The sequence below is a fragment of the Schistocerca americana genome, chromosome 3 (genome assembly GCF_021461395.2).
Source record: "Schistocerca americana isolate TAMUIC-IGC-003095 chromosome 3, iqSchAmer2.1, whole genome shotgun sequence".
Lineage (NCBI taxonomy): Eukaryota > Metazoa > Arthropoda > Insecta > Orthoptera > Acrididae > Schistocerca > Schistocerca americana.
The window spans coordinates 891,908,997-891,931,678 of record NC_060121.1 but is presented as its reverse complement, the minus strand read 5'-3'; the positions used below and the strand labels follow the sequence as shown (position 1 = coordinate 891,931,678).

General features: G+C 43.0%; 1 protein-coding gene across 1 annotated transcript in view; it reads left to right on the top strand.

The window, feature by feature from the left end:
• The first annotated feature begins 262 nt into the window (after nt 1-262).
• LOC124605356 (proton-coupled amino acid transporter-like protein pathetic) overlaps nt 263-22,682 on the top strand; it is a 431,929-nt gene continuing 409,509 nt past the window's right edge. The window contains exon 1 of the mRNA XM_047136981.1: nt 263-370. Coding sequence (XP_046992937.1) covers nt 311-370 — 60 coding nt within the window. The 5' untranslated portion in view covers nt 263-310. The remainder of the gene's footprint in view (nt 371-22,682) is intronic.

The following is a 22,682-nucleotide window of genomic DNA, read 5'->3' as shown; positions in this document are numbered from 1 at the left end:
ATATCAACAGAAAATTGCCGAGTAAAAATGTGTCGGTGTCGAGGTGGAAGTACTCGACACTCGTTCCGTGTGGCTGGCTGCAGCCGGCTGGCCGGTGTCAGTGGCCGGCGCTCGCCTCCTCCCACGACGCGAGAGTCGCCGGAGCGGGCGGCGGCGGCGGTGCCCACGCCCGGCCCGGCCCGGCTGTGACGCGGCGTGACGTGGCGGCTGGCGTATCGCGTCACGGCGGGCGCGCACTGTGCAGAACGCCGAGCCACGGCGCTCCAGTTGGCCGCGCTTAGCCGCCAGAGTCTGCACGCCGGTCTGCGGGATGTCGCGCAAAGGGCGCAGCGGCAGGCGCTGGCGATGGCCGCTGTCCACGGGCGTCACGGTGAGTAGTAGCCTGCACCCAGAGGCCTCCGCTGTGGCTCCTCTCCTGTCCGACAGCAGCCGGACACTCCCTGGGGCTTCGCTACACTGTTAGAGGGGGACCGCCCACCCCCGAGGCCGCCGCTGAGACGCGATCGCTGTAGTGCAGCAGCAGCGGTCGTACATCGTTCCCGCGTGTAACTCGCGACGCTGCGCTTCGTGGCTGCGAGGCCGGCACGCGGCTGACATTTCCGCTCCGAATCGGCAAGGCTGCTGCCGCCGACGCCGCCTAACGGCTCGCGCGCGCCTCCGTGTTCCAGCCGGCCTTTCTCTTCCGCTTCCACGCCGCCAGACATGCTCCTTTGTCATTGTTAAGCCGTCGATGTAAACGATCAAAGTATCCGGTAAACATCACTAAAGTGTCAAATTATTTGGCTGCGCGTCTTTCTTTGACGTATCTGTCGGACATACACTGCGGAAACCCAGTATGCGATGAAACAATCCGTCAAACTTCACTACTTTGTCACGTCATTGGTCGGTTTTATGTTCAGTTTCACGTGTTTGCCAAACATATAACGTATAAACCCCTGTACGCGATCAAACTATGTGAGAATCTTCACTAGTTTGTCAAATCATGTAGTTGCGCGTCTTTGTTTGATGTGTTTGTCGAACATACACTGCCAAAACAATGTAGACGATCGGAAAACACCTAACATCATCAGTTTGACAAACTGCTTTACTTAATGTGTTTGTCAAACATAAATAGTTCAAACACTTGTAAACGATTCATTAGCCGATCCTCATTAATCTATCAAATTATTTGGCGGACCGTCGCTTTGTTTGACGTTTTTGTCGTACATACGCGTTGTCGATGCATGTAAACGGTCACCTATGTGTCATACTTCACTAGTTTGTCAAACATTTTGCTGTGCGCCACTCTGTTTGACGTCTTTGCCTAAATGGCCTGTGTTTGACGTGTCTCAGAAAAAGAAAGTTGGTTGACGGCAGCGCTGACAAGGTTTCTTACGTTCTATGCGTCGATGTTACATTGCGCGTGTTTTGCGTAGATAAGTTTTTTTTTTTCTTTTTTGTTAACTGTGTCGTGGAGTTTCACAATTGTGGAAACTGCCAGTAGAGGAGTATATGGATAAAAACCAGAGCACTGACAATTACCAAGGTGCTATAGGTCTTGCGTCTTTTCCACAAACACTTTACACAGTTTCTGATGTTGCAAGCAACAATCATACTATAATTTTTGAATAAACACACCGCCATTTAACTATTTTGTTATTTAACTATGGGCCATGTTCCACCCTTTATGCCATTTTCAATTGATTGAGTCTATGTCATTAACATACATTTCAGAACATCAAGTTTCGCCATAAATTAAGAAAAATACTTGCTCCCCACGAAATGGTAGATGTAAAATCATCATCTTGTAAAAAGATCAGTACATAATAGTGGGAACATGTGTTCATCTTTTATATACCAAAGTAAATCTGTTTTTATTAAATATGATGTGTATTGTTTTCCTTTTGATTTATGATTACCATTTGTGAAATTTAACCAAAAAAAGTTAAATAAAAGGTGATTATGCATTACACTTGTTAAAAATAAATATTAAAGCATTGGGTAATTGGTAATTCTGAGGGAATGTCTACTCCAGACTCCTTGTACCATTTAAAGGTTAGTGCTCTGTCAAATTTTTCTTTCATTTCCATATGTATCCCATCTCATTTTCATCTGCTTCCTCGTCTCTTTCTATCGTACTGCCTTCAAATTTGATTCCCTCTTATAAATTCCCTGCATATTCCTTCCACTTTTCGGCCTTCCTTCTTAGCTTTAGAACTGACTTTCCATCTGTGCTCCCATCTGTCGCACACGTCTCTCTTTTCTTCAATGTTTTCTTAAATCTTCCTCTGGCAACATCCATACTTCTATAGTCGTGTGTTTCTACAATCTTGCATTTCTTCTTTAGCCATTCTCGCTTCCCCATTTTGCATCGTATTTTGATTTCATTTCTTAGACATCCATATTGCATTATGCCGGTTACATTTGCTGCATTTTTGTTTATTCTGTTTTCAGCGGTTAAAGTCAGTATTTAGTGTGTTGCCCAAGAATTTCTGGTGGGCCTTGGCTTTTTGCCTGTCTGATTGGACTGGTGACCAAGCAGTTTGGTCCCTTCTCCCCCCCCCCTTCCCTCCCACCCCCTTAAATCAACCAACCTGTTTGATCCTCTCTTGGCTTCACTACTCAATTTCTCAAATCTACCCATTTATCTTCCATTGTATTCTTTTACCATCATGCAGTCAATCATTTGCAATGCTTCCTTCTGGGAGAATTTGAGTCTTGTAACAAATAAATACCCCACTCATACGGTTATAGCTGGTGGGGACTTCAACCTTCCCTCGATATGTTGGCAAAAATACTTGTTCAAAACCGGTGGTAGGCAGAAAACATCTTCCGAGATTGTCCTAAATGCTTTCTCCGAAAATTATTTCGAGCAGTTAGTCCACGAACCCACGCGAATTGTAAATGGTTGCGAAAACACACTTGACCTCTTAGCCACAAACAACCCATAGCTGACAGAGAGCATCATGACTGATACAGGGATTAGTGATCACAAGGTCGTTGTAGCTAGGCTCAATACCGTTTCTTCCAAATCCACCAGAAAGAAACGCAAAATAATTTTATTTAAAAAAGCGGATAAAGTGTCACTAGAAGCCTTACCGTCTAGTAAGGTCATCCGGAGACCAGTATCAGTTGCAAAGCGATTTAGAAAAGATTGCTGTATGGTGTGGCAGGTGGCAGTTGATGCTAAATAACAAAAAGTGTGAGGTGATCCACATGAGTTCCAAAAGAAATCCGTTGGAATTCGATTACTCAATAAACAGTACAATTCTCAAGGCTGTCAATCCAACGAAGTACCTTGGTGTTAAAATTACGAACAACTTCAGTTGGAAAGACCACATAGATAATATTGTGGGGAAGGCGAGCCAAAGGTTGCGTTTCATTGGCAGGACACTTAGAAGATGCAACAGGTCTACTAAAGAGACAGCTTAGAATATTGCTGCACGGTGTGGGATCCTTACCAGGTGGGATTGACGGAGGACATCAATAGGGTGCAAAAAAGGGCAGCTCGTTTTGTATGCGAGTTGGGATGGAAGTCATTAAAGCAAAGACGTTTTTCGTCGCGGCAAGATCCTTTTTAAATTTCTGTCACCAACTTTCTCTTCCGAATGCGAAAATGTTTTGTTGAGCCCAACCTACATAGGTAGGAATGATCATCAAAATAAAATAAGAGAAATCAGAGCTCGAACAGAAAAGTTTAGGTATTCGTTTTTCCCGCGCGCTGTTCGGGAGTGGAATGGTAGAGAGATAGTATGATTGTGGTTCGATGAACCCTCTGCCAAGCACTTAAATGTGAATTGCAGAGTAATCATGTAGATGTTGATGTAGATGTATTATTTACTGATCGTTTTATAAGATGATGATTTTACATCTGGCATTTCGCGGGGAGCGATTATTTTTCTTAATTTATAGCCAATTTTAAGCTTGATGTTTTGCAGTATATGTTAATGATACAAACTCAATCACTTCAAAATGGCATAAAAACCGGAAACCTGGGTCGTAATTAAATAAGCAACAATACAGTCAAATGGCGGTGTGTTAAGAAGAAAATCAATATTCTACGCACAACATAGAAGCGGCAGTGCAACGAAATAAAAAAAATCGAATCTCTCTGATTGTCCGATATTGTGTTATTTTGATGTGTGTATGTGTATCATTTTCTATCATTTTGTGGTCCACTATCTTTTCTTCTTCTTTATATTCATTGTTTAAGTCAATGCAAGAAATGTTTTTTCTGCATTGGCAGGTGTTCCAGCTACCGTCAAAATTATTTGTGGCAGTGCGACTTCTGCTTCGAAAGTGAGACAGCATAGACAGACCTTGTTGCTACGTCTCCATGATTGTTAAAAACTCATGGATATGGACCAGCAAATTTGACAAACAAGTCTGTTCGCTACCAGAAGCGTTTAGAGCCGCAAGCTATCGCACTGGTCATTAAAGTTACAACAGAATGTAGCGACATGCTATAGACGTCAAATGTTAAGAGAGTTAAACCATATGGATCGCTCAATAAATTTCCGCCGTTTCGGCTACTGACACTATTAGATACCAAAAAGCATGCGAAACAAGGTTTTTTTTTCTTTCGATTTACTGGCTTTCGAATCGTGCCCATTGAGCCACCTCAGTAGTGTAAATGCGACACGACACGGTATTGAAGGCTATTTTCTTGCCAGGTGCGACGATACGAGTGTAAGGACAATACAACACCCAGTCCACGAACGGAGAAAATTTCCACCCACCCGCAAAACAAGGTTCAGTGTCAATGCGGAAACCCATGCCTAATCTCGAAGTCAACTAACTTGAGTCTTTAGAGAAATAAAGAACGAAATTTATTTAGCGATCCAGGCGATTTTATTCACAAAACATTCACAATGATCGTGTACTGAGACAGGAAATTTAATTTCTTTATTAACAAACGTCAAATTCGCTTGGAGAGCGCTAAAGGCTTACATACGCTAACAATCAGCTTTCCAGCGCAACAGAACAAATTAGGTATGAGTTAAGCCGTCAAACTCTGCACATGATTGAAGAATACGCACCTGATTTCTCATTGAGATACAAATTTGAGTGTCCGCAGCTCGTGGTCGTGCGGTAGCGTTCTCGCTTCCCGCTCCCGGATTCCCGAGTTCGATTCCCGGCGGGGTCAGGGATTTTCTCTGCCTCGTGATGACTGGGTGTTGTGTGATGTCCTTAGGTTAGTTAGGTTTAAGTAGTTCTAAGTTCGAGGGGACTGATGACCATAGATATGGCTCAGAGCCATTTGAACCATTTTTCAAATTTGAGTGTTGACTTCTTGTAAGAAGATCATGCTACTCTCCTTGTAAGAAAGCAAAACATATACAACTATGTGTCACAATTCGACAGTGTCAGGACCGTACCCTGTTGAGACTACACTTTATGGTTCTGCTATTTATTGTGCGCCTTGGTTGGGATGCCACAACTGCCAAGCGAATGTGACAGGCGGCTCCAGAACGGCAATATGCAACACCATGCGATATCTCCATGACCTCACATGACTAGCGCCAGAGACGACAGCCACATCGTTCGTCCGACGGTGCAATATCACACAGCTACGTCATATTCCCTTAGTGAGGAAATGGGCTTCCCATCAGACAGTGCATTGGTGAGTGGAGCACTACGGAGTATCATCACATCAGCCACTCCTGCAGCTTCGTGTGATGCACGAGAAGAGGGAGGCACATTGGCAGTTCTACGCCCAACGGCACACTCATTCAACTAAATAACACAAGACCACATGTTTCCCTTGCTATCCTGACTTAACTCTACACTGAACCTCTTCCACTGTTGCCCTTGCCAACACTTTGTCCAGAACTCTCAAGGGCTGAAAACATCTGGTCGCACATTGCTGGGACACTGTACTCCACCAGACGTCAACTACTAAGATAGATAGGCCTTGGCACGAAGTTGGAGCAGCATGCAGTGACGTATCTATACCTGCCATCGAGGCTGCGGTCGACTTATGCCCACCCAGCTTAGAGACATTGTTACTTCTAGATTTGGCAGCTGTGTGTGCTAAATTTAACTCCCTACTTACTTAATCATTTGTTCTGCGTAATATTCTGTACATGCATAATAAACAAGTTTCATCATCTGCTATAGTTTCTGCTATTGCAATTTTAAAGGCCAATTGTGTAGTGTCTGCTAGGAATTGAAAAAGGTAAATAAAGCGAAATAATTTTAGGTGACTCCGTTCCTTCAACTGTGGATTCATCGCTGGAAGCCGGAAGGTGCATTTTCTTTTTACCTGGCCTTCATCCGTATTTAAATAGGGCCTGCATGTCAATTTATCGATTTGGCTGTTAGTGGCAGGCCGGCCGGAGTGGCCGTGCGGTTCTAGGCGCTACAGTCTGGAACCGAGCGACCGCTACGGTCGCAGGTTCGAATCCTGCCGCGGGCATGGATGTGTGTGATGTCCTTAGGTTAGTTAGGTTTAATTAGTTCTAAGTTCTAGGCGACTGATGACCTCAGAAGTTAAGTCGCATAGTGCTCAGAGCCATTTGAACCATTTCTTTGTTAGTGGCAGAGGATGGCTAGACGCCTGTCGATAGATATGTCTATCTAGCACATATCTCTACAATCACACAGCTGTAAATATAGGCAATTTCTTTCGTGAGCATGACTAACCTGGACTCGAGAGCCACAAAAATTCATTGTTATGTAAACACGGTGGTAAAGGAGTGGTGTACTCTCTTCTATAGGACAACAATCATGGTGTTACACATCGATCGCCCAGTAGACTGCATCTGTTTTGAATACCAAGCAACCTCTTAAATGTGTGTGCATATTACATTGCCCAATGACTTAAAGTTATTCGGGAAAGATTTTGTACATATTATGTAATCCTTCTAATGGAGAGAAAGCGTTCTTTTATTGAATATAACGTCAGATATGCCTTTTGTAAAACTGTTGACACGCCACATACGGACTGATTCACATGTCCCTACCGAACCGTTTCATGCAACCTGCAAAGCCTTAAAAACAGAAAACATGTACAAAATTTTCATTATCTGTCGTTCGCTCTGCGCAAACTATTAGTCCTACAGAAAAAGAATTAACAGGACCTTTTTGTAGGAAATTTTCTGTAGATGAATATTTTACCCGGATACATCTCGCTGGAGACCACCGTTTTCGAGATATTCCAGAAAAACATGTTTAAAGATCACTTTTGTACATTTCCATTGACTAATTCCAAAGCTACGGCCTCTATCGAAAACATATCCCAGTACAAAATTCAACTACATTAAATTTTCTAGAAAAATGTCTTGTTCGTTTCTCCTGTAGGACTAATAGTTTGCATATACAAAAATCTTGAAGTTGTTGTAGATTGCATAAAACCCATAAGTAGGGACAGCTGAATCAGTCCATATATGTGGGCCTTAAATCGTCTTGCGAATCAACGTTGTTCACACAAGGCAATATGTAGCTTGGTTTTTGCAGTCCTGTTACCTTTGATTTCGTAAGGCTCATGACAGGACGGTTTCCATGAAAAGGTCTGAGAGCTGGGTTCTCAGGATGGGGCAGGATAAGGTTACGATTATGGACGGGGCCGTAATCAGTTACTCTCGATTGCGCAAGGAATACGTAAACTTCATTTAAAGAACTTAAAATTTTAAAACAATCTCTTTAAAGAAAATACAGTTGACTGTATGACAGCTGAAAGCCTCTTCACAGGGAAAATAAAACAATTCCACAATTTTGGGGCCAAACGCCACCAACAATACCACAAACAACAAAAGGCTGAAGGCCTGAATTAGAAGTCAGGAAAACAATTACAGATAGCACCTTTAAAGTAAATACCTTGGCTTTGAAACAAGTTTGCTTAAAAAAACTTACTGTAACACGGCTGAAGACCTTATCACGAAAGAAGTGAAATTATTGCTCGGCTGAAGGCCACATCAACAATAATTAGAAAATTTCAAATATCCTCAAAACAAACATCACAATCTAAGGAATCAGGACAAGTGGTTCTTAGCAAGTGTTCCAAGGGTCGGCCTCAAAAGGTAACTCAAACGTAAGGTAAGGTTAGACAGGCAGCCAAGAGTTGTACTCACGTAACAGGATGGCAACTCAAACTAAGGGCAGCTTAGGCGCCGACCGACCGACTAACCATGCGCCTAACGTCCAATCACCGGTACAACGATGGAATATTTTTTGGCAAGGGCGAAGAGACAGACAGCATATGTCTTCAGAAAACACCAAGGCCGAAGGAAACACTAGAACCAAGGTAGACGTACAATACAAGAGGCTGTCGAACTACACACAGTGTCGGACAGCATCAACACGATGAGGAAAGGTACACCGCCGGAAAAGAACGCTGAACTCCAGGGCAGGTAACTGGGGCGTTAGCGGCCACAAGGCAGGAAATACCGCTGGTTGCACTTCACTAATGAGAATAACACTAAATTCGATGATGAATAACACATAGAGAAATACGGCTGCAATATTTCCCGCCTCAAAGCACTTCACTCGTTGCCGCCAGGCTCAGCGGCCCTGGGTGCAACAGCCGGCCGACCAAAGGCGAGATCTCAGAACAGTCGAGGTTGCATTAGCAGTTAACTCTTCACTCAAACGTCCAGGGTTCGGTGTGCAACGAAGTTGTCGCTCTCGCAGCTACCCCTCCTCGATCCGCCGGTGGCAGCAAGCCGCCAGCGGTCCCGGCTTGCCCCCGCGCTGCACGGACCTGCTCGCTGCTGTGCCCCAACCGAACTGATGTCCGTTCGCAACTCCTCACCAAATCCAGTACGCAAACAGCATTAAAATAACTGCTCATTCAAAACAAACGATACACACAGATCCAGGAAAACAATTCCACCGACAACTCACACTACTAAAACCAGTCACTGTGACACAACACGGACAAATTGGAAGTCGGTACAAACACAGAGAAGCCAGAAGCGGTCGGAAGACCAAATGCACGTCGTCCGCTGCGACGACCGACCGAACGACCAAACAACGGTCGTCCCCACTCAAATCCGGCACCGGAAAGATCCCAGTATAAATCGTCGACTGACAACTTATTGCCATAGGGGCACTTCGACGGGCGGACACACACACACACACACACAGGTGAAAATTGCACTACACTAATATCACGGTCCACTCAACTAAAACTCTCTGAATCCGGTCCTTGACGTGGTCGTGCACTTTCGCGACCACATGCTTCCGTCGGAGAGTGCATGCGTGTCGCCAGCGGTCGGGCGAGTACTGGCTGTTTGGACCTCTCTGCTGCTCTGTCCCAACTCCCTGCTCCAGACAACGCGACCCGGAAACACTAGCGGTAGCTCGAAAGATAGTACCACAGCACTCGTATTAATAAGCGCTGCTGCTGCCACACACGGGCAGGCAAGCCAGAAACTTAAAGACGTCAGTAAGCCGAATGAGAAACGAGATGCCATAACGGGCCGCGAACGGCTCAAGGTCACTATCCTTACCCCGCTTGTGAATGTGCTCTGTCCCTAACGACCTTGTCGTCGACATCCTGTTCAAAGGTAAAACTAAATTTTACAACGTTTAAGGCATGTCATTAGCAGACAAAGAAATGGAAACAGGGCGCCAAATCAACAAATCTACATCTACATCTACATCTACATGATTACTCTGCAGTTCACATTTAAGTGCTTGGCAGAGGGTTCATCGAACCACAATCATACTATCTCTCTACCATTCCACTCCCGAACAGCGCGCGGGAAAAACGAACACCTAAACCTTTCTGTTCGAGCTCTGATTTCTCTTATTTTATTTTGATGATCATTCCTACCTATGTAGCTTGGGCTCAACAAAATACTTTCGCATTCGGAAGAGAAAGTTGGTGACTGAAATTTCGTAAATAGATCTCGCCGCGACGAAAAATGTCTTTGGTTTAATGACTTCCATCCCAACTCGCGTATCATACCTGCCACACTCTCTCCCCTATTACGTGATAATACAAAACGAGCTGCCCTTTCTTGCACCCTTTCGATGTCCTCCGTCAATCCCACCTGGTAAGGATCCCACACCGCGCAGCAATATTCTGACAGAGGACGAACGAGTGCAGTGTAAGCTGTCTCTTTAGTGGACTTGTTGCATCTTCTAAGTGTCCTGCCAATGAAACGCAACCTTTGGCTCGCCTTACCCACAATATTATCTATGTGGTCTTTCCAACTGAAGTTGTTCGTAATTTTAACGCCCAGGTACTCAGTTGAATTGTCAGCCTTGGGAATTGTACTATTTATCTAGTAATCGAATTCCAATGGATTTCTTTTGGAACTCATGTGGATCACCTCACACTTTTCGTTATTTAGCGTCAACTGCCACCTGCCACACCATACGGAAATCTTTTCTAAATCTCTTTGAAACTGATACTGGCCTTCGGATGACCTTACTAGACGGTAATTTACAGCATCATCTGCGAACAACCTAAGAGAACTGGTCAGATTGTCACCCAGGTCATTTATATGGATCAGGGACAGCAGAGGTCCCAGGACGCTTCCCTGGAGAACACCTGATATCACTTCAGTTTTACTCGATGATTTGCCGTCTATTACTACGAACTGCAACCTTCCTGACAGGAAATCACGAATCCAGTCGCACAATTGAGACGATACCCCATAGGCCCGCAGCTTGATTAGAAGTCGCTTGTGAGGAACGGTGTCAAAAGCTTTCCGGAAATCTAGAAACACCACAACAATAAAAAAAACTCTATGTGGTGATATATTAAATATGGTACCTCACAAGATTCACTACTTGGTCCACTCTTGTTCTTGATCAACATAAATTATTTCCAGATATACTGAAGGACTCTTCATAAACTGTGATGTTTGTTGTTTTCCTGTGCCTGTCAGTACATGTGGTGAAACCAAATATCACACTACCTTGATGTCTGGATGGTCTAGAGAGTGCGTGCATAGGATCCCACTACTTTAAAAAAGTAATTTGTTTGTAACACAAGACAGACGTAAGCAGTACTGAGTGATAGCTTGAGGAGCGAAGTGTAAAGTAGCTATTAGTGTTGTCTACAGCAGATACCACAAAGTACGGAACCGGTTTATATGTGGTGTTGAGTGTATAAACGCAGATATTTCTATTGATGACTGACAGCAGTGTACTGAACTGCATTACTCCAGTACTTATTTCATTTGCAGACTAAACATTATAACTATTACGAGTAATACGTTTTTAGGTTGGTTAGTACTTCCAAGTACGCTTGGCACTAGCCATCCATTAACGTTAATTTGCCCCCAGACAACAAGGTAGTAGTGAAACTTGAACGTGTGGACGCAAAACGGATTGTCCATACTGACATGCATAGTCCGCTTCGTGGTACAGTTATGACAGTGCGGAAAACATTTGGTAGTAAATTATGTGATGAGTTTGCGATAAAACTGATAGATGCAGAGAAAACAAAGACTAACTCCCTCAAGTGAGTACTTATAAAGGCAACAACTGTAGCAATACCTTAACCTGTACACCTAACACCCTGTATAAGAAGTAGTGGGAACACCGTCAGCCGTGTCCATTTATGTATTCATTTAAGTGCGATAGGTTTCAGTAGTCCAGTCAGCTGTCATCGGTCCCTCTGTTGGAAAATAGTGATCCTATAACCAAATGTGAACACTGCCATGAAAGTTGTATAAAAAAGCACTTCCTTATATAACTTGTACACCTAACACCCTGTATAAGAAGTAGTGGTAACACCGTCAGCCGTGTCCATGTATGTATTCATGTATGTGTGCGATCGTTTTCAGTAGTCCAGTCAGCTGTCATCGGTCCTTCTATTGGCAAATAGTGATCCTACAACCAAATGTGAACACTGCCATGAAAGCTGTATAAAAAGCACTTCCTGATAGTAGTCAGCTGAGGGGTTGTATTGCTCACATCACGCATGAGCAGTTCTGTGAAAGCCACTTTTCCCGCTGTTATTTCATAGTATACAGTTGGTTGTAGTACCACTGTTTGCTGCTAGAGGGTCTTGATGACGGTGGAGTGGCCAACCGTAGCCAGTCGCATTCAAATGAATACATACAGGCACAAGGCTGGCGGTGTTATCACTACTTCTCATATGTCGATTAGCTGTAGTCCCACTATCTGCCAGAGGTTGAGGCTAGATGTACGACAACTGAAGAAGTTAATTTCCAAGCAAGATACGTCTGAAATGAGATAAAAAGATGAATGGGGGAAAGAGATCAAATGAAATGTAATTCATCTTCAAGGAACCACTGGAAGGCGCTAGTCTCTCATATTAAAATACTCGGAAAATACAGTGTGACAATTAATTAATGACCAGATTTATATGTAGTGTACTTTATTTGTGCTAATTTTCAGTTACTAAACTGATGTGATACGTAGTACGATACATGAAAAATACAGGAGAACGGCAAACGTTGCCTATTTCTTTGAAAATTACAGACCTTAGACATCATCCGCTGAATCGTGCGCATTCCTGACTACGAACTAACACTACCTTCATATATTTTGCAAGCGTTAAATTTGATATCAATTAATTTCATCACTTATGGCTGGTCCAACATCCTCTGTCATTTATTGTCATGGACTTTATACTTTAAATAAGCCCATGAAGGAAGTGTGGAGTAACTATGCCTGGGGAATGGAGAGGCTATTCAGTGTCACCAGACGTCGACATGACTGGAAAATAAGTGTTGCAATAATTTTCTTCTCTGAAACCTTGTGCGACTGTAATTATCGCCACTAAGAGTTCCAGATTCACCATTTTCTTTTTGTTTTTTTTTTTTTAAAAAAAGAAAAAGTAAGTGTCTGTTGCCCCTGATGTTGATACTGTGTAAAAGGCGTTCGTAACTCTCACACGGGTTTTGTCCAGCCGATAACCTCACATTCTCTTTATTCGAGTAACCACATAAATTGAGGTGAGCTTCATCATTCATTGTGAGCCTCTCTCCAAAATTCTGAACGACTTCGTTATTCCCATCTTGCTGCATAAATCAGTTGGTTTCAGCTTGCGGAGTACCTGAAATTTAGAAGGAAATCAGACCATTCCTCAGGATGTTGAGCCCTATATTTCTGTTGACTCCAATATCTTGTGACAACCTTCTTGCAGATTCCTCGGAGCTGGCTGGGATCGTACTTCTCATCTTTTCAACGTCATCTTCAGTGCGTACCGATCCATGCCTACCCCCATTTTTAGCACTAATTACTCTGCCACTGTTGATATAAGGTTCAATGTATCGCAGAATCGGCTTGCGAGAAGGACATGCGCGTCCACTAAACGTAGCGCGATGCCTTCCTTGAGCTGCGATAACTGAGTAATGGCTGGCAGAATAAAATTCCATTGTTGCTACTCGTTATTGTGTACTCTACCATTCCATGTTGCACCACTAAGTTTCACAAATGTTAGTCTCTATCCTCACTCAGAAAAGGAAGTCGGAAAAGTTAGTACCACAAACTGTACAAAAGCGCCCATTCCACTGAGAATACAACACAGCCGTTATTCTGTAGCTCGCACGCATGGGGAAGACATACGTTGTGTAAATACGTTCCTCGTGATGGTGGACCTCTAAAACCACAATATAACGAAAAGTTCGACGCCGTAAAGACGTATGTATACAACGCTGCTAGTGGGCTATGGAGCGTTGGAGTAAAGCGTTGTGGCGTGATGACTCAGGGCAGAGGATGCGGTGGCCCACTTGTGGCAGTCTGTGTGTGTGCGTGTGTGTGTGTGTGTGTGTGTGTGTGTGTGTGTGTCTAGGGTGCTTGCCATATGATCGCTTATTTACTCGAGTGCGTTATGACCGCAACGCGATCCGAAGATGGTGCTGCAGTCTTACACTCGTCTTCGCTCGGACCACAAAAATGGTTCAAATGGCTCTGAGCACTATGGGACTTAACATCCATGGTCATCAGTCCCCTAGAACTTAGAACTACTTAAACCTAACTAACCTAAGGACACCACACAACGCCCAGTCATCACGAGGCAGAGAAAATCCCTGACCCCGCCGGGAATCTAACCCGGGCGCGGGAAGCGAGAACGCCACCGCACGACCACGAGCTGCGGACCTCGGACCACACACCGTAACAGATGTGCAGGGAGACCATTAATAAACTATATGAAACAAAATCGTCATAACCTCTGATTGGTTTTCGTTAGGGTGTTCAAATGGCACGGTCGGCCGCCAGCCATGATGATGATGATGTTTGGTTTGTGGGACGCTCAACTGCACGGTCATCAGCGCCCGTACAAAGTCACAATTTTTACACAGTCCAATTTTTACACAATCCAATCGAGCCACTGTCACGAATGATGATGATGATGATAATGAAATGATGAGAACAAAATGGCTCTGAGCACTATGGGACTCAACTGCTGAGGTCATTAGTCCCCTAGAACTTAGAACTAGTTAAACCTAACTAACCTAAGGACATCACAAACATCCATGCCGGAGGCAGGATTCGAACCTGCGACCGTAGCGGTCTTGCGGTTCCAGACTGGAGCGCCTTTAACCGCACGGCCACTTCGGCCGGCTCATGAGGACAACACAAGCACCCAGTCCCCAGGCAGAGAAAATCCCTAACCTGGTCGTCAATCGAACCCAGTACCCCGTGATCCAGAAGCAGCAACGCTAGCCACTAGACCAAGAGCCGCGAACTGCATGATGGAAATTAGTACGGTTTGGTTTAGCAATGATTTCCACTTTCATTTGGGTGGGTTCGTCGATAAGCAAAACTGGCGCATTTGGGGGCCTGAGAATCCGCATTTCGCGATCGACAAGTCTCTTCGCCCTCAACCGGTGACTGTGTGGTGTGCAGTGTTCAGTCACGGGATAATCGGTGCGGTATTCCTTGATGGTACGGTGTCTACCGAACGGTACGTGAAGGCTTTAGAAGATGATTTCATCCCCGTTATCCAAAGTAACCGTGATTTCGACAAGATGTGGTTCATGCCAAGACGGAGCTCGACATCATCGAAGCAGGGGAGTGCTTCATGTTCTGGAGCATCACTTTGCAGACCCCATTCTGAATCTGTGGTACGCAGAGGACACTGGCTTGGGCCTCGATTTGCCGCCATATTCTCCGGATCTGAACGCATGCGACTGCCTTTTGTGCGGCTATATTTAAAGACAAGATGTACATCAATAACACCAAAACCTTCGCTCAGCTGAAAACAGCTATTCAGGAGGTCATCGACAGCACCGATGTTCCGACACTTAAACGGGTCGTGCAGAATTTCGCTATTCGTCTACGCCACATCACCGCCAATGGTGGCAGGCATATCGAACATGTCATAACGTAAATCCAAATACCTGTATACACGTTTACATGTTGAATGAAGTATGCGCACTCCGTAATTTGTAACTAACTTACGTTTTTTCATGTATTTCGATAATCATCATCCTGTATGTTATACGGTATTTGAGAAAACATGGGTCAAGCTGTTGAGGAGTTATGGAACACTTTACTGCTTGCTTATTATAGCTCTTTTGGAGAACGGAACTTTACTCCGTACAACTTAACGTGAATCGGGGCACATCAATAACGTGAATCAAAGCTTTCACCGTTCATATTTGAAATCAAGAGAGTCGTAAACATAGGCGCCCAAGTTGATCCAATTTTCCTGAACTTGCGGGACACATTCGATAAACTTACGCAGCGGAATGAAACAGTATGCACACTTCACGTGGTCAACATGCCGACATGCTGGATAGTTTTCGAAGTGCCGACACTGCAGAAACCCAATATCAAAATTTTGCCGAGAAGGGCTCTTCCACTCCGTTAGTTATCATTATTATTATTACTATTATTATTTTATTGTTAGTATGAGTATTACTATTATTATTTATATTATTATTAATTTTCTTCCGTTGGCATCTAACAGCTGTTTATCGAATTAAAAGGTAAATGGCGCGTAGTACAAAACATAAACTGAAGTAGTAATATGACAATAACAAGGGGATTTTCAATCCTACTGTTGGTTGACATATGTGTAATCTACTCACTAAGAGGGTTTGTTACTTAAAAAACGATTGAGGAAAAATATGATAATGTTAACCGTTAACAATGGTGTTGTGACACAAATATAAGAGCACAAATGCACGTTTAACAAAGCTGCTTAAAAGTTCACAGGATAATTTGACGAAGATTCTTGTTCTAAAGAAGATACTAAAATGACAAAAGACATGCGATACTTCCTAATTAGCCGGCCGGTGTGGCCGTGCGGTTAAAGGCGCTTCAGTCTGGAACCGCGTGACGGCTACGGTCGCAGGTTCGAATCCTGCCTCGGGCATGGATGTGTGTGATGCCCTTAGGTTAGTTAGGTTTAATTAGTTCTAAGTTCTAGGCGACTGATGACCTCAGAAGTTAAGTCGCATAGTGCTCAGAGCCATTTGAACCATTTTTTGAACTTCCTAATTCCGTGTCGGACCTCCTTTTATCCGGCGTGACATGGACTCAACAAGTCGTTGAAAGTCCACTTCAGAAATACCGGCAAGCGACTTTCAAGTACAACGTCTGACCTGTACGGGAATATACATCATGGATATACAAGTACAGGTCGCAGACGCATGGTTGACGACATGTGGACGTTTGCGTGTGACCGTGAGTCGTGCACGGATAGCCAAATGGTAAGGCGACCGCTCGCGATGAGTGGCTCGGTTCAAATGGCTCTGAGCACTATGGGACTTAACATCTATGGTCATCAGTCCCCTAGAACTTAGAAATACTTAAACCTAACTAACCTAAGGACAGCACACAACACCCAGCCATCACGAGGCAGAGAAAATCCCTGACCCCGCCGGGAATCGAACCCGGGAACCCGGGCGTGGGAAGCGAGAACGCTACCGCACGACCACGAGATGCGGGCGCGCGATGAGTGGGCAATCGGGGTTCATGACCCTGCCCGGCAAAAATTTTCACTATCGTAATTCCATTCTACAGCTGATGGTTGTCCTTAATTACAATTGCGAACCCATTTAATACACTCCAGAATTACTGAACCGTGCTACCTCTATGGCCGTCTATAATTGCGAAAGTGTTGTCGGTGCAGGATTTTGTGCATGAACTGAGCTCCCATATGTGGTGTCACCGCCAGACACCACACTTGCTAGGTGGTAGCCTTTAAATCGGCCGCGGTCCGCTAGTATACGTCGGACCCGCGTGTCGCCACTATCAGTGATTGCAGTCCGAGCGCCGCCACACGGCAGGTCTAGAGAGACGTCCTAGCACTCGCTGTACAGCCGACTTTGCTAGCGATGGTTCACTGACAAATTACGCTCTCATTTGCCGAGACGATAGTTAGCATAGCCTTCAGCTACGTCATTTGCTACGACCTAGCAAGGCGCCTTTATCATTTGCTATTTATCTTGTGATGCATGTACCGTCAAGAGCGATGTTCACCAATTATGGATTAAAGTTAAGTATTCCAGAAGCTACGTACCTTTTTTGCTAGTCTCAAGACATTGTCCTATTCCAGACCTCACGCCAGCCTGCGTGAGCTTAACGCGTGCCTTTCGGCTACCGGTCATAGTGGATTGGCTGTCTGGCCAGTCCACTACACCATAAATGTTACATAGTCCCCTTTTCGGGCGATCTCGGTGCCCAAATCATTCGCGCGAATTGCCCAGAAAGTTCTTCAAACCAGTCGGGAACAATTGTGGCCCAGTGGCATGGCGGATTGTCATCCGCAAAAATTCAATCGTTGGTTGGGAACATCGAGTCCATGAATGGCTGCAAATTCTCTCCAAGTAGCCGAACATAACCATTACCAACAAGTGACCCAGTCCATCCAATGTAAACACAGCCCACACTATTATGGAACCATTTCCAGCTTGCACATTACCTTGCTATCAGCTTAGGTCCATGATTCTGTGAGTTCTGTGCCACAGTCGAAACCTACAATAAGCTTCTACCAACTGAAATCGGGACTCATCCGACCAGGCCACGGTTTTCCAGTCGTCCAGCGTCCAACCGATATGGTCAACAGCCCAGGAGAGGCGCTGCAGGCGATGTCGTGCTTTTAGCAAAGGCACTCGCGTCGGCCGTCTGTTGACATAGCTCATTAACGCCACACGATCCTAACGGACACGTTCGTCGTACGTCCCACATGGATTTTGGCTGTTATTTCACGCATTGTTGCTTGTCTCTTAGCACCGACAACTCTACACAAACGTCGCTGTTCTCGGTCGTTATGTGAATGCCGTTGGCCACTGTATTGTCCGTGGTGACAGATAATGCCTGAAATTTGGTATTCTCGGCACGATCTGACACTGTGTACCTCGAAATATTGAATTTTCTAACGATTTCCAAATGGGATGTCCCATGCGGCTAGCTCCAACTGTCAATCTACTTTCAAAGTCTGTTACTTCCCGTAGTGGGGCCATAAACCTATTCGCATGTATCACCTGAATACAAATGACAATTCCGCCAAATCTCTGCTCTTTCATACCATGTGTACGCTATACTACCGCCATCTGTAGATGTGCGTACTGCTATCCCACAACTTTTGTCACTTCAGTATAAAATTAATAAATAAAACGAAAGGAAGTAGGATCAACATAGGTACAAACTTTCGAGGTCTAAATTGAAAAAACTGTACATACAACATGAAACGGTACATACAACATGATACTATCCACTTTATTTTAATCGTTTAATTTAAACTCCGCATTTCCACTTTGATGACGAATATGAGAAGAACGTATACCACCACAGCAACTTATATTTTGCGAAATACGACTCTGTATGTTGTGCATGTGTTATCATATTCGTATATCGTTCTATTCAAATTTTTGGATTTTTGCTGAATAATTCCTCACTTATGACTCTTGTAAATCTGCCTATCGAATTGTCCTGTAAATTTTTAAGGGAAGTCATCTTCCTGGATAGGCTGTTCTTTTATTTTGAAATAACCATTTCATTTCATTACTTAGCTTGTTCTTGTTTTTCTTCTCCTTCTTCTTCTTCTCCTTGTTATTCTTCCTTTTCTTCTTCATCTGTAATGCGTTAGGGGTTAGGGCTTGCTCAGTCTCTTGCACTACATTTGCTCACTCCATCATCATGCTGGTTTTCCAATGTGTCTGTTACATTTCGGAATATATTGCCAAAAATGTAGTTTTAGTCTGGACTACTCTATTTGCAACAAATAAAATATCCATTTTTGTCCACTTTCTTAAACCTTTTCGTTGACATATTTTGAATTCCTACCTGTCATCTGCATTTATATGTTTTATAATCAAACTTTGTGCGTGCTGCTATGTTTCTGAGGCGTTTCTTTTCGTTGGCCTGTTAAGTTATTTAATCTGTTTATCTTTTTTTATTTTTTTATTGTCCAAGAGTCACTCTCATACAGCAATGTTAGTACTGAAATTTCAATTCATACTTAATTTTGGAGAGATCTCCTTAAGATAATGTTTAGGTTAGTGAACTTCTGAGTTTTCGTGTTTTTGATCTGGGTCTCCTCTGTATGTTAGCATGGTCGCTGAAGATTTAAACCTATCTACTTGCTCTACCATCTTGTTGCCTATTACTGCTTTTGCCCTTACTGTCTTTTTCCCACAGAAAGCAATGGCTTCTATTTTTTGTACTGATTTTGAAATGGTATGTATCTTACATGTTTATGTAGTTCACAGACATCTCTCTGTAGTCCATCTCACTGTTCGTGATTACATCTTCATCGCCTGCTAACAGCATCATCATAAGCAATTACAGAATTTCGCCCTCTTAGTCGTTGTCAAGGTACATCACAGTAAATATTGTTTTGTTTGTCGTGTATGTTTCCCCTTCAGTAATTACGCAAAAGTATTTTGTTGTACGGTGTAGAATAATAACCGCTACCAGCCACAAAAGAAGTCGATTTTATTTAATGCACGACCGGTTTCAGGGCTTCTGCTCATCTTCAAGTCGGTTTACATTCGATAACAGATTTCAGTGCTCAGTATTGGAGATTACTGTCTGAACAAAAAATGCAGATAATGTGACGATGAATAAATAGATCCAAGTGAAAAAACTGGAAGTTGCTAAGCGACATGTGTTGTAAAGTTTTCTAGTACTCACATGCAGCTGGGGTATCCATGTCGTTTCCACATTACATTCATCTCATTTGTACAAAAATATCTCTATTTTTTAAACATTTACTGCAGATTATACATCAGGGTAAATATTGGTACTTCCACGTTATGCCTTTGATGCAGTAGATGTTAATAATTTCATAAGCACGTACACTCACAACATCTAACGTATTTACATAGGAACACTGAGATTATAATCAAAGATCTTAGCTCAAAGAGGTTCAAAGATGTTACACATAATGAAATGTAACGGATATTATAGATTATGAAAATGAAATTGTTTCATGATTATGGAACCACACTGTCATTTATAATATATAGAATGGTTGTTGAGAAATCATATAACTCTGTAATCATTGTCAAATTTACTGTTTTTTAACTAGTTGTGAGGGGAGCATTGAGTAACAGTTTTATTTGTTACAAGTTTCTTTAAAGATGTGTAGAAATGACTTGCTTGACAGGGCTACTTGTTCACTGAGAATAAGGTGTGGTGCGTGGAAGGTATGTGCGTAAATTTCAAGCTCTTCAAGAAGATTCTGTAATGATTGCATTACAGACAACCTGTAGGTAATACACATTCTAATCAAAGGAGAGAAAACGAATTTTCTTGAAGAGCTTCAAAATCACATACATACCTCCAACTCAGCACACCTCATTCACAGTGAATTAGTATATCTGGGGCATCAGTTCTACACATATTTAATGATTTTTTTTAAAACTTAAACTATTTCTCACTGCCCCCTTAGAGCTACTTAAAAACAGTAAATGTGACAACAATTACAACATTATATGATTTGCCAGCAATCACATCGAATAGTAAATGACAGTGTGGTTGTACCAATTTCATTTTCATGATCTGTAATCTCTGATATGTTTCTGTATGTGTAACATCTTTGAATTTCTTTGATCTAAGGTCTTTGATCATAACCTCAGTCTTCCTACATAGACACATTAGGTGTTGTGAGTGTATGTGTTTCTGAAATTATTAACATCTACCATATCAAACACATAATATGGAGGTACCAATATCTACCATGATATATAATACACAGTTACCGTGTAAATAGTGGAGATGAATGCTAATGACATGGTTTCTCCATCTGTATGTGAGTACTATAACGCTTTAAAACACACATCACTAAGCAACATCCAGTTGTTTCAATTGGGTCTATTTAGTCGTTATCACATTATTTGTTTTTTCATTTAAACAGCGATCTTCAACAATGAAACGTGTAATTGAATGTAAAACCTCCTGAGATGGGCATAAGCCCGAAACCAGTAGTGCATTAAATAAAATCACCTTCTCTTGTAAATGGTAGGGGTTATTATTATATACCCTCTAAGAAACCGTTACGGAGTTCAGAAGAATCTGTTATGGTAAAATTCACGTATTTTGATGTGTTACGAATACTGTGTGAATTATGTAACCTATTGACTTTCTTAATAACTGCGCCCATGCCTACTGTAGTGGAGTGAAATTCCTTTTTGAGACGCCACCACAGTTGCCTTCTGCCACACTGAGGAGCGGATTATAACATGCCGTAAACACAAATAACTTTTATTTGTTATGTAGCATGATAGGCCTGAGGATGTGCGAGAAGCTAACGACCAGTTAGTGAGATAAAGTCTTTATTTCACATTAGAAGAACAGAGTACGCTAGAAGATATCTTTGCTTAAGTCTCATTAGATTCCTTAAATTTCAAACATCTGTTCTATACAAGCCAAAGTTTTGCAAGTAAATGGTCTTGATAGTTGATAGAACAGACAACTCTCCCCTTTTTGAAGCCACTTTCGTTCGGCCCCAGCCGCTACAATTGTAGTTCTTCCTTTGTCAGAGATGGTTTTTTTTTTTTTTTCAACTTAATTTTTTCTGTTGTGGAACGTAAGCGGGTCACAGACACGTCCCTGACACGCATTGACCATCCGAAGACGTCGTATATGGGCGTTACAGGATTCTAAACAGGTGCTAGGAGGTAGACACAATGGTCAGTAATGAATAGTTCAGGTGCTACGACGTCTTCGGATGGTCAATGCGTGTCAGGGACGTGTCTGTGACCCGCTTACGTTCCACAACAGAAAAAATTAACTTGAAAAAGAAAAACATCTCTGACAAAGGAAGAACTACAATTGTAGCGGCTGGGACCAAACGAAAGTGGCTTCAAAAAGGGGAGAGTTGTCTGTTCTATCAACTATCAAGACCATTTACTTGCAAAACTTTGGCTTGTATAGAACAGATGTTTGAAATTTAAGGAATCTAATGAGACTTAAGCAAAGATATCTTCTAGCGTACTCTGTTCTTCTAATGTGAAATAAAGACTTTATCTCACTAACTGGTCGTTAGCTTCTTGCGCATCCCCAGGCCTATCATGCTACATAACAAATAAAAGTGCATACCGCGTTCATGAGATTATCCAGGCTATCGCAAACCTTCTCCATCAGCCGGCCACAGTGGCCGAGCGGTTCTTGGCGCTACAGTCTGGAACCGCGCGACCGCTACGGTCGCAGGTTCGAATCCTGCCTCGGACATGGATGTGTGTGATGTCCTTAGGTTAGTTAGGTTTAAGTAGTTCTGAGTTCTAGGGGACTGATGACCACAGCAGTTAAGTCCCATAGTACTCGGAGCCATTTGAACCATTTTGAACCTTCTCCATCATATATATATATATATATAT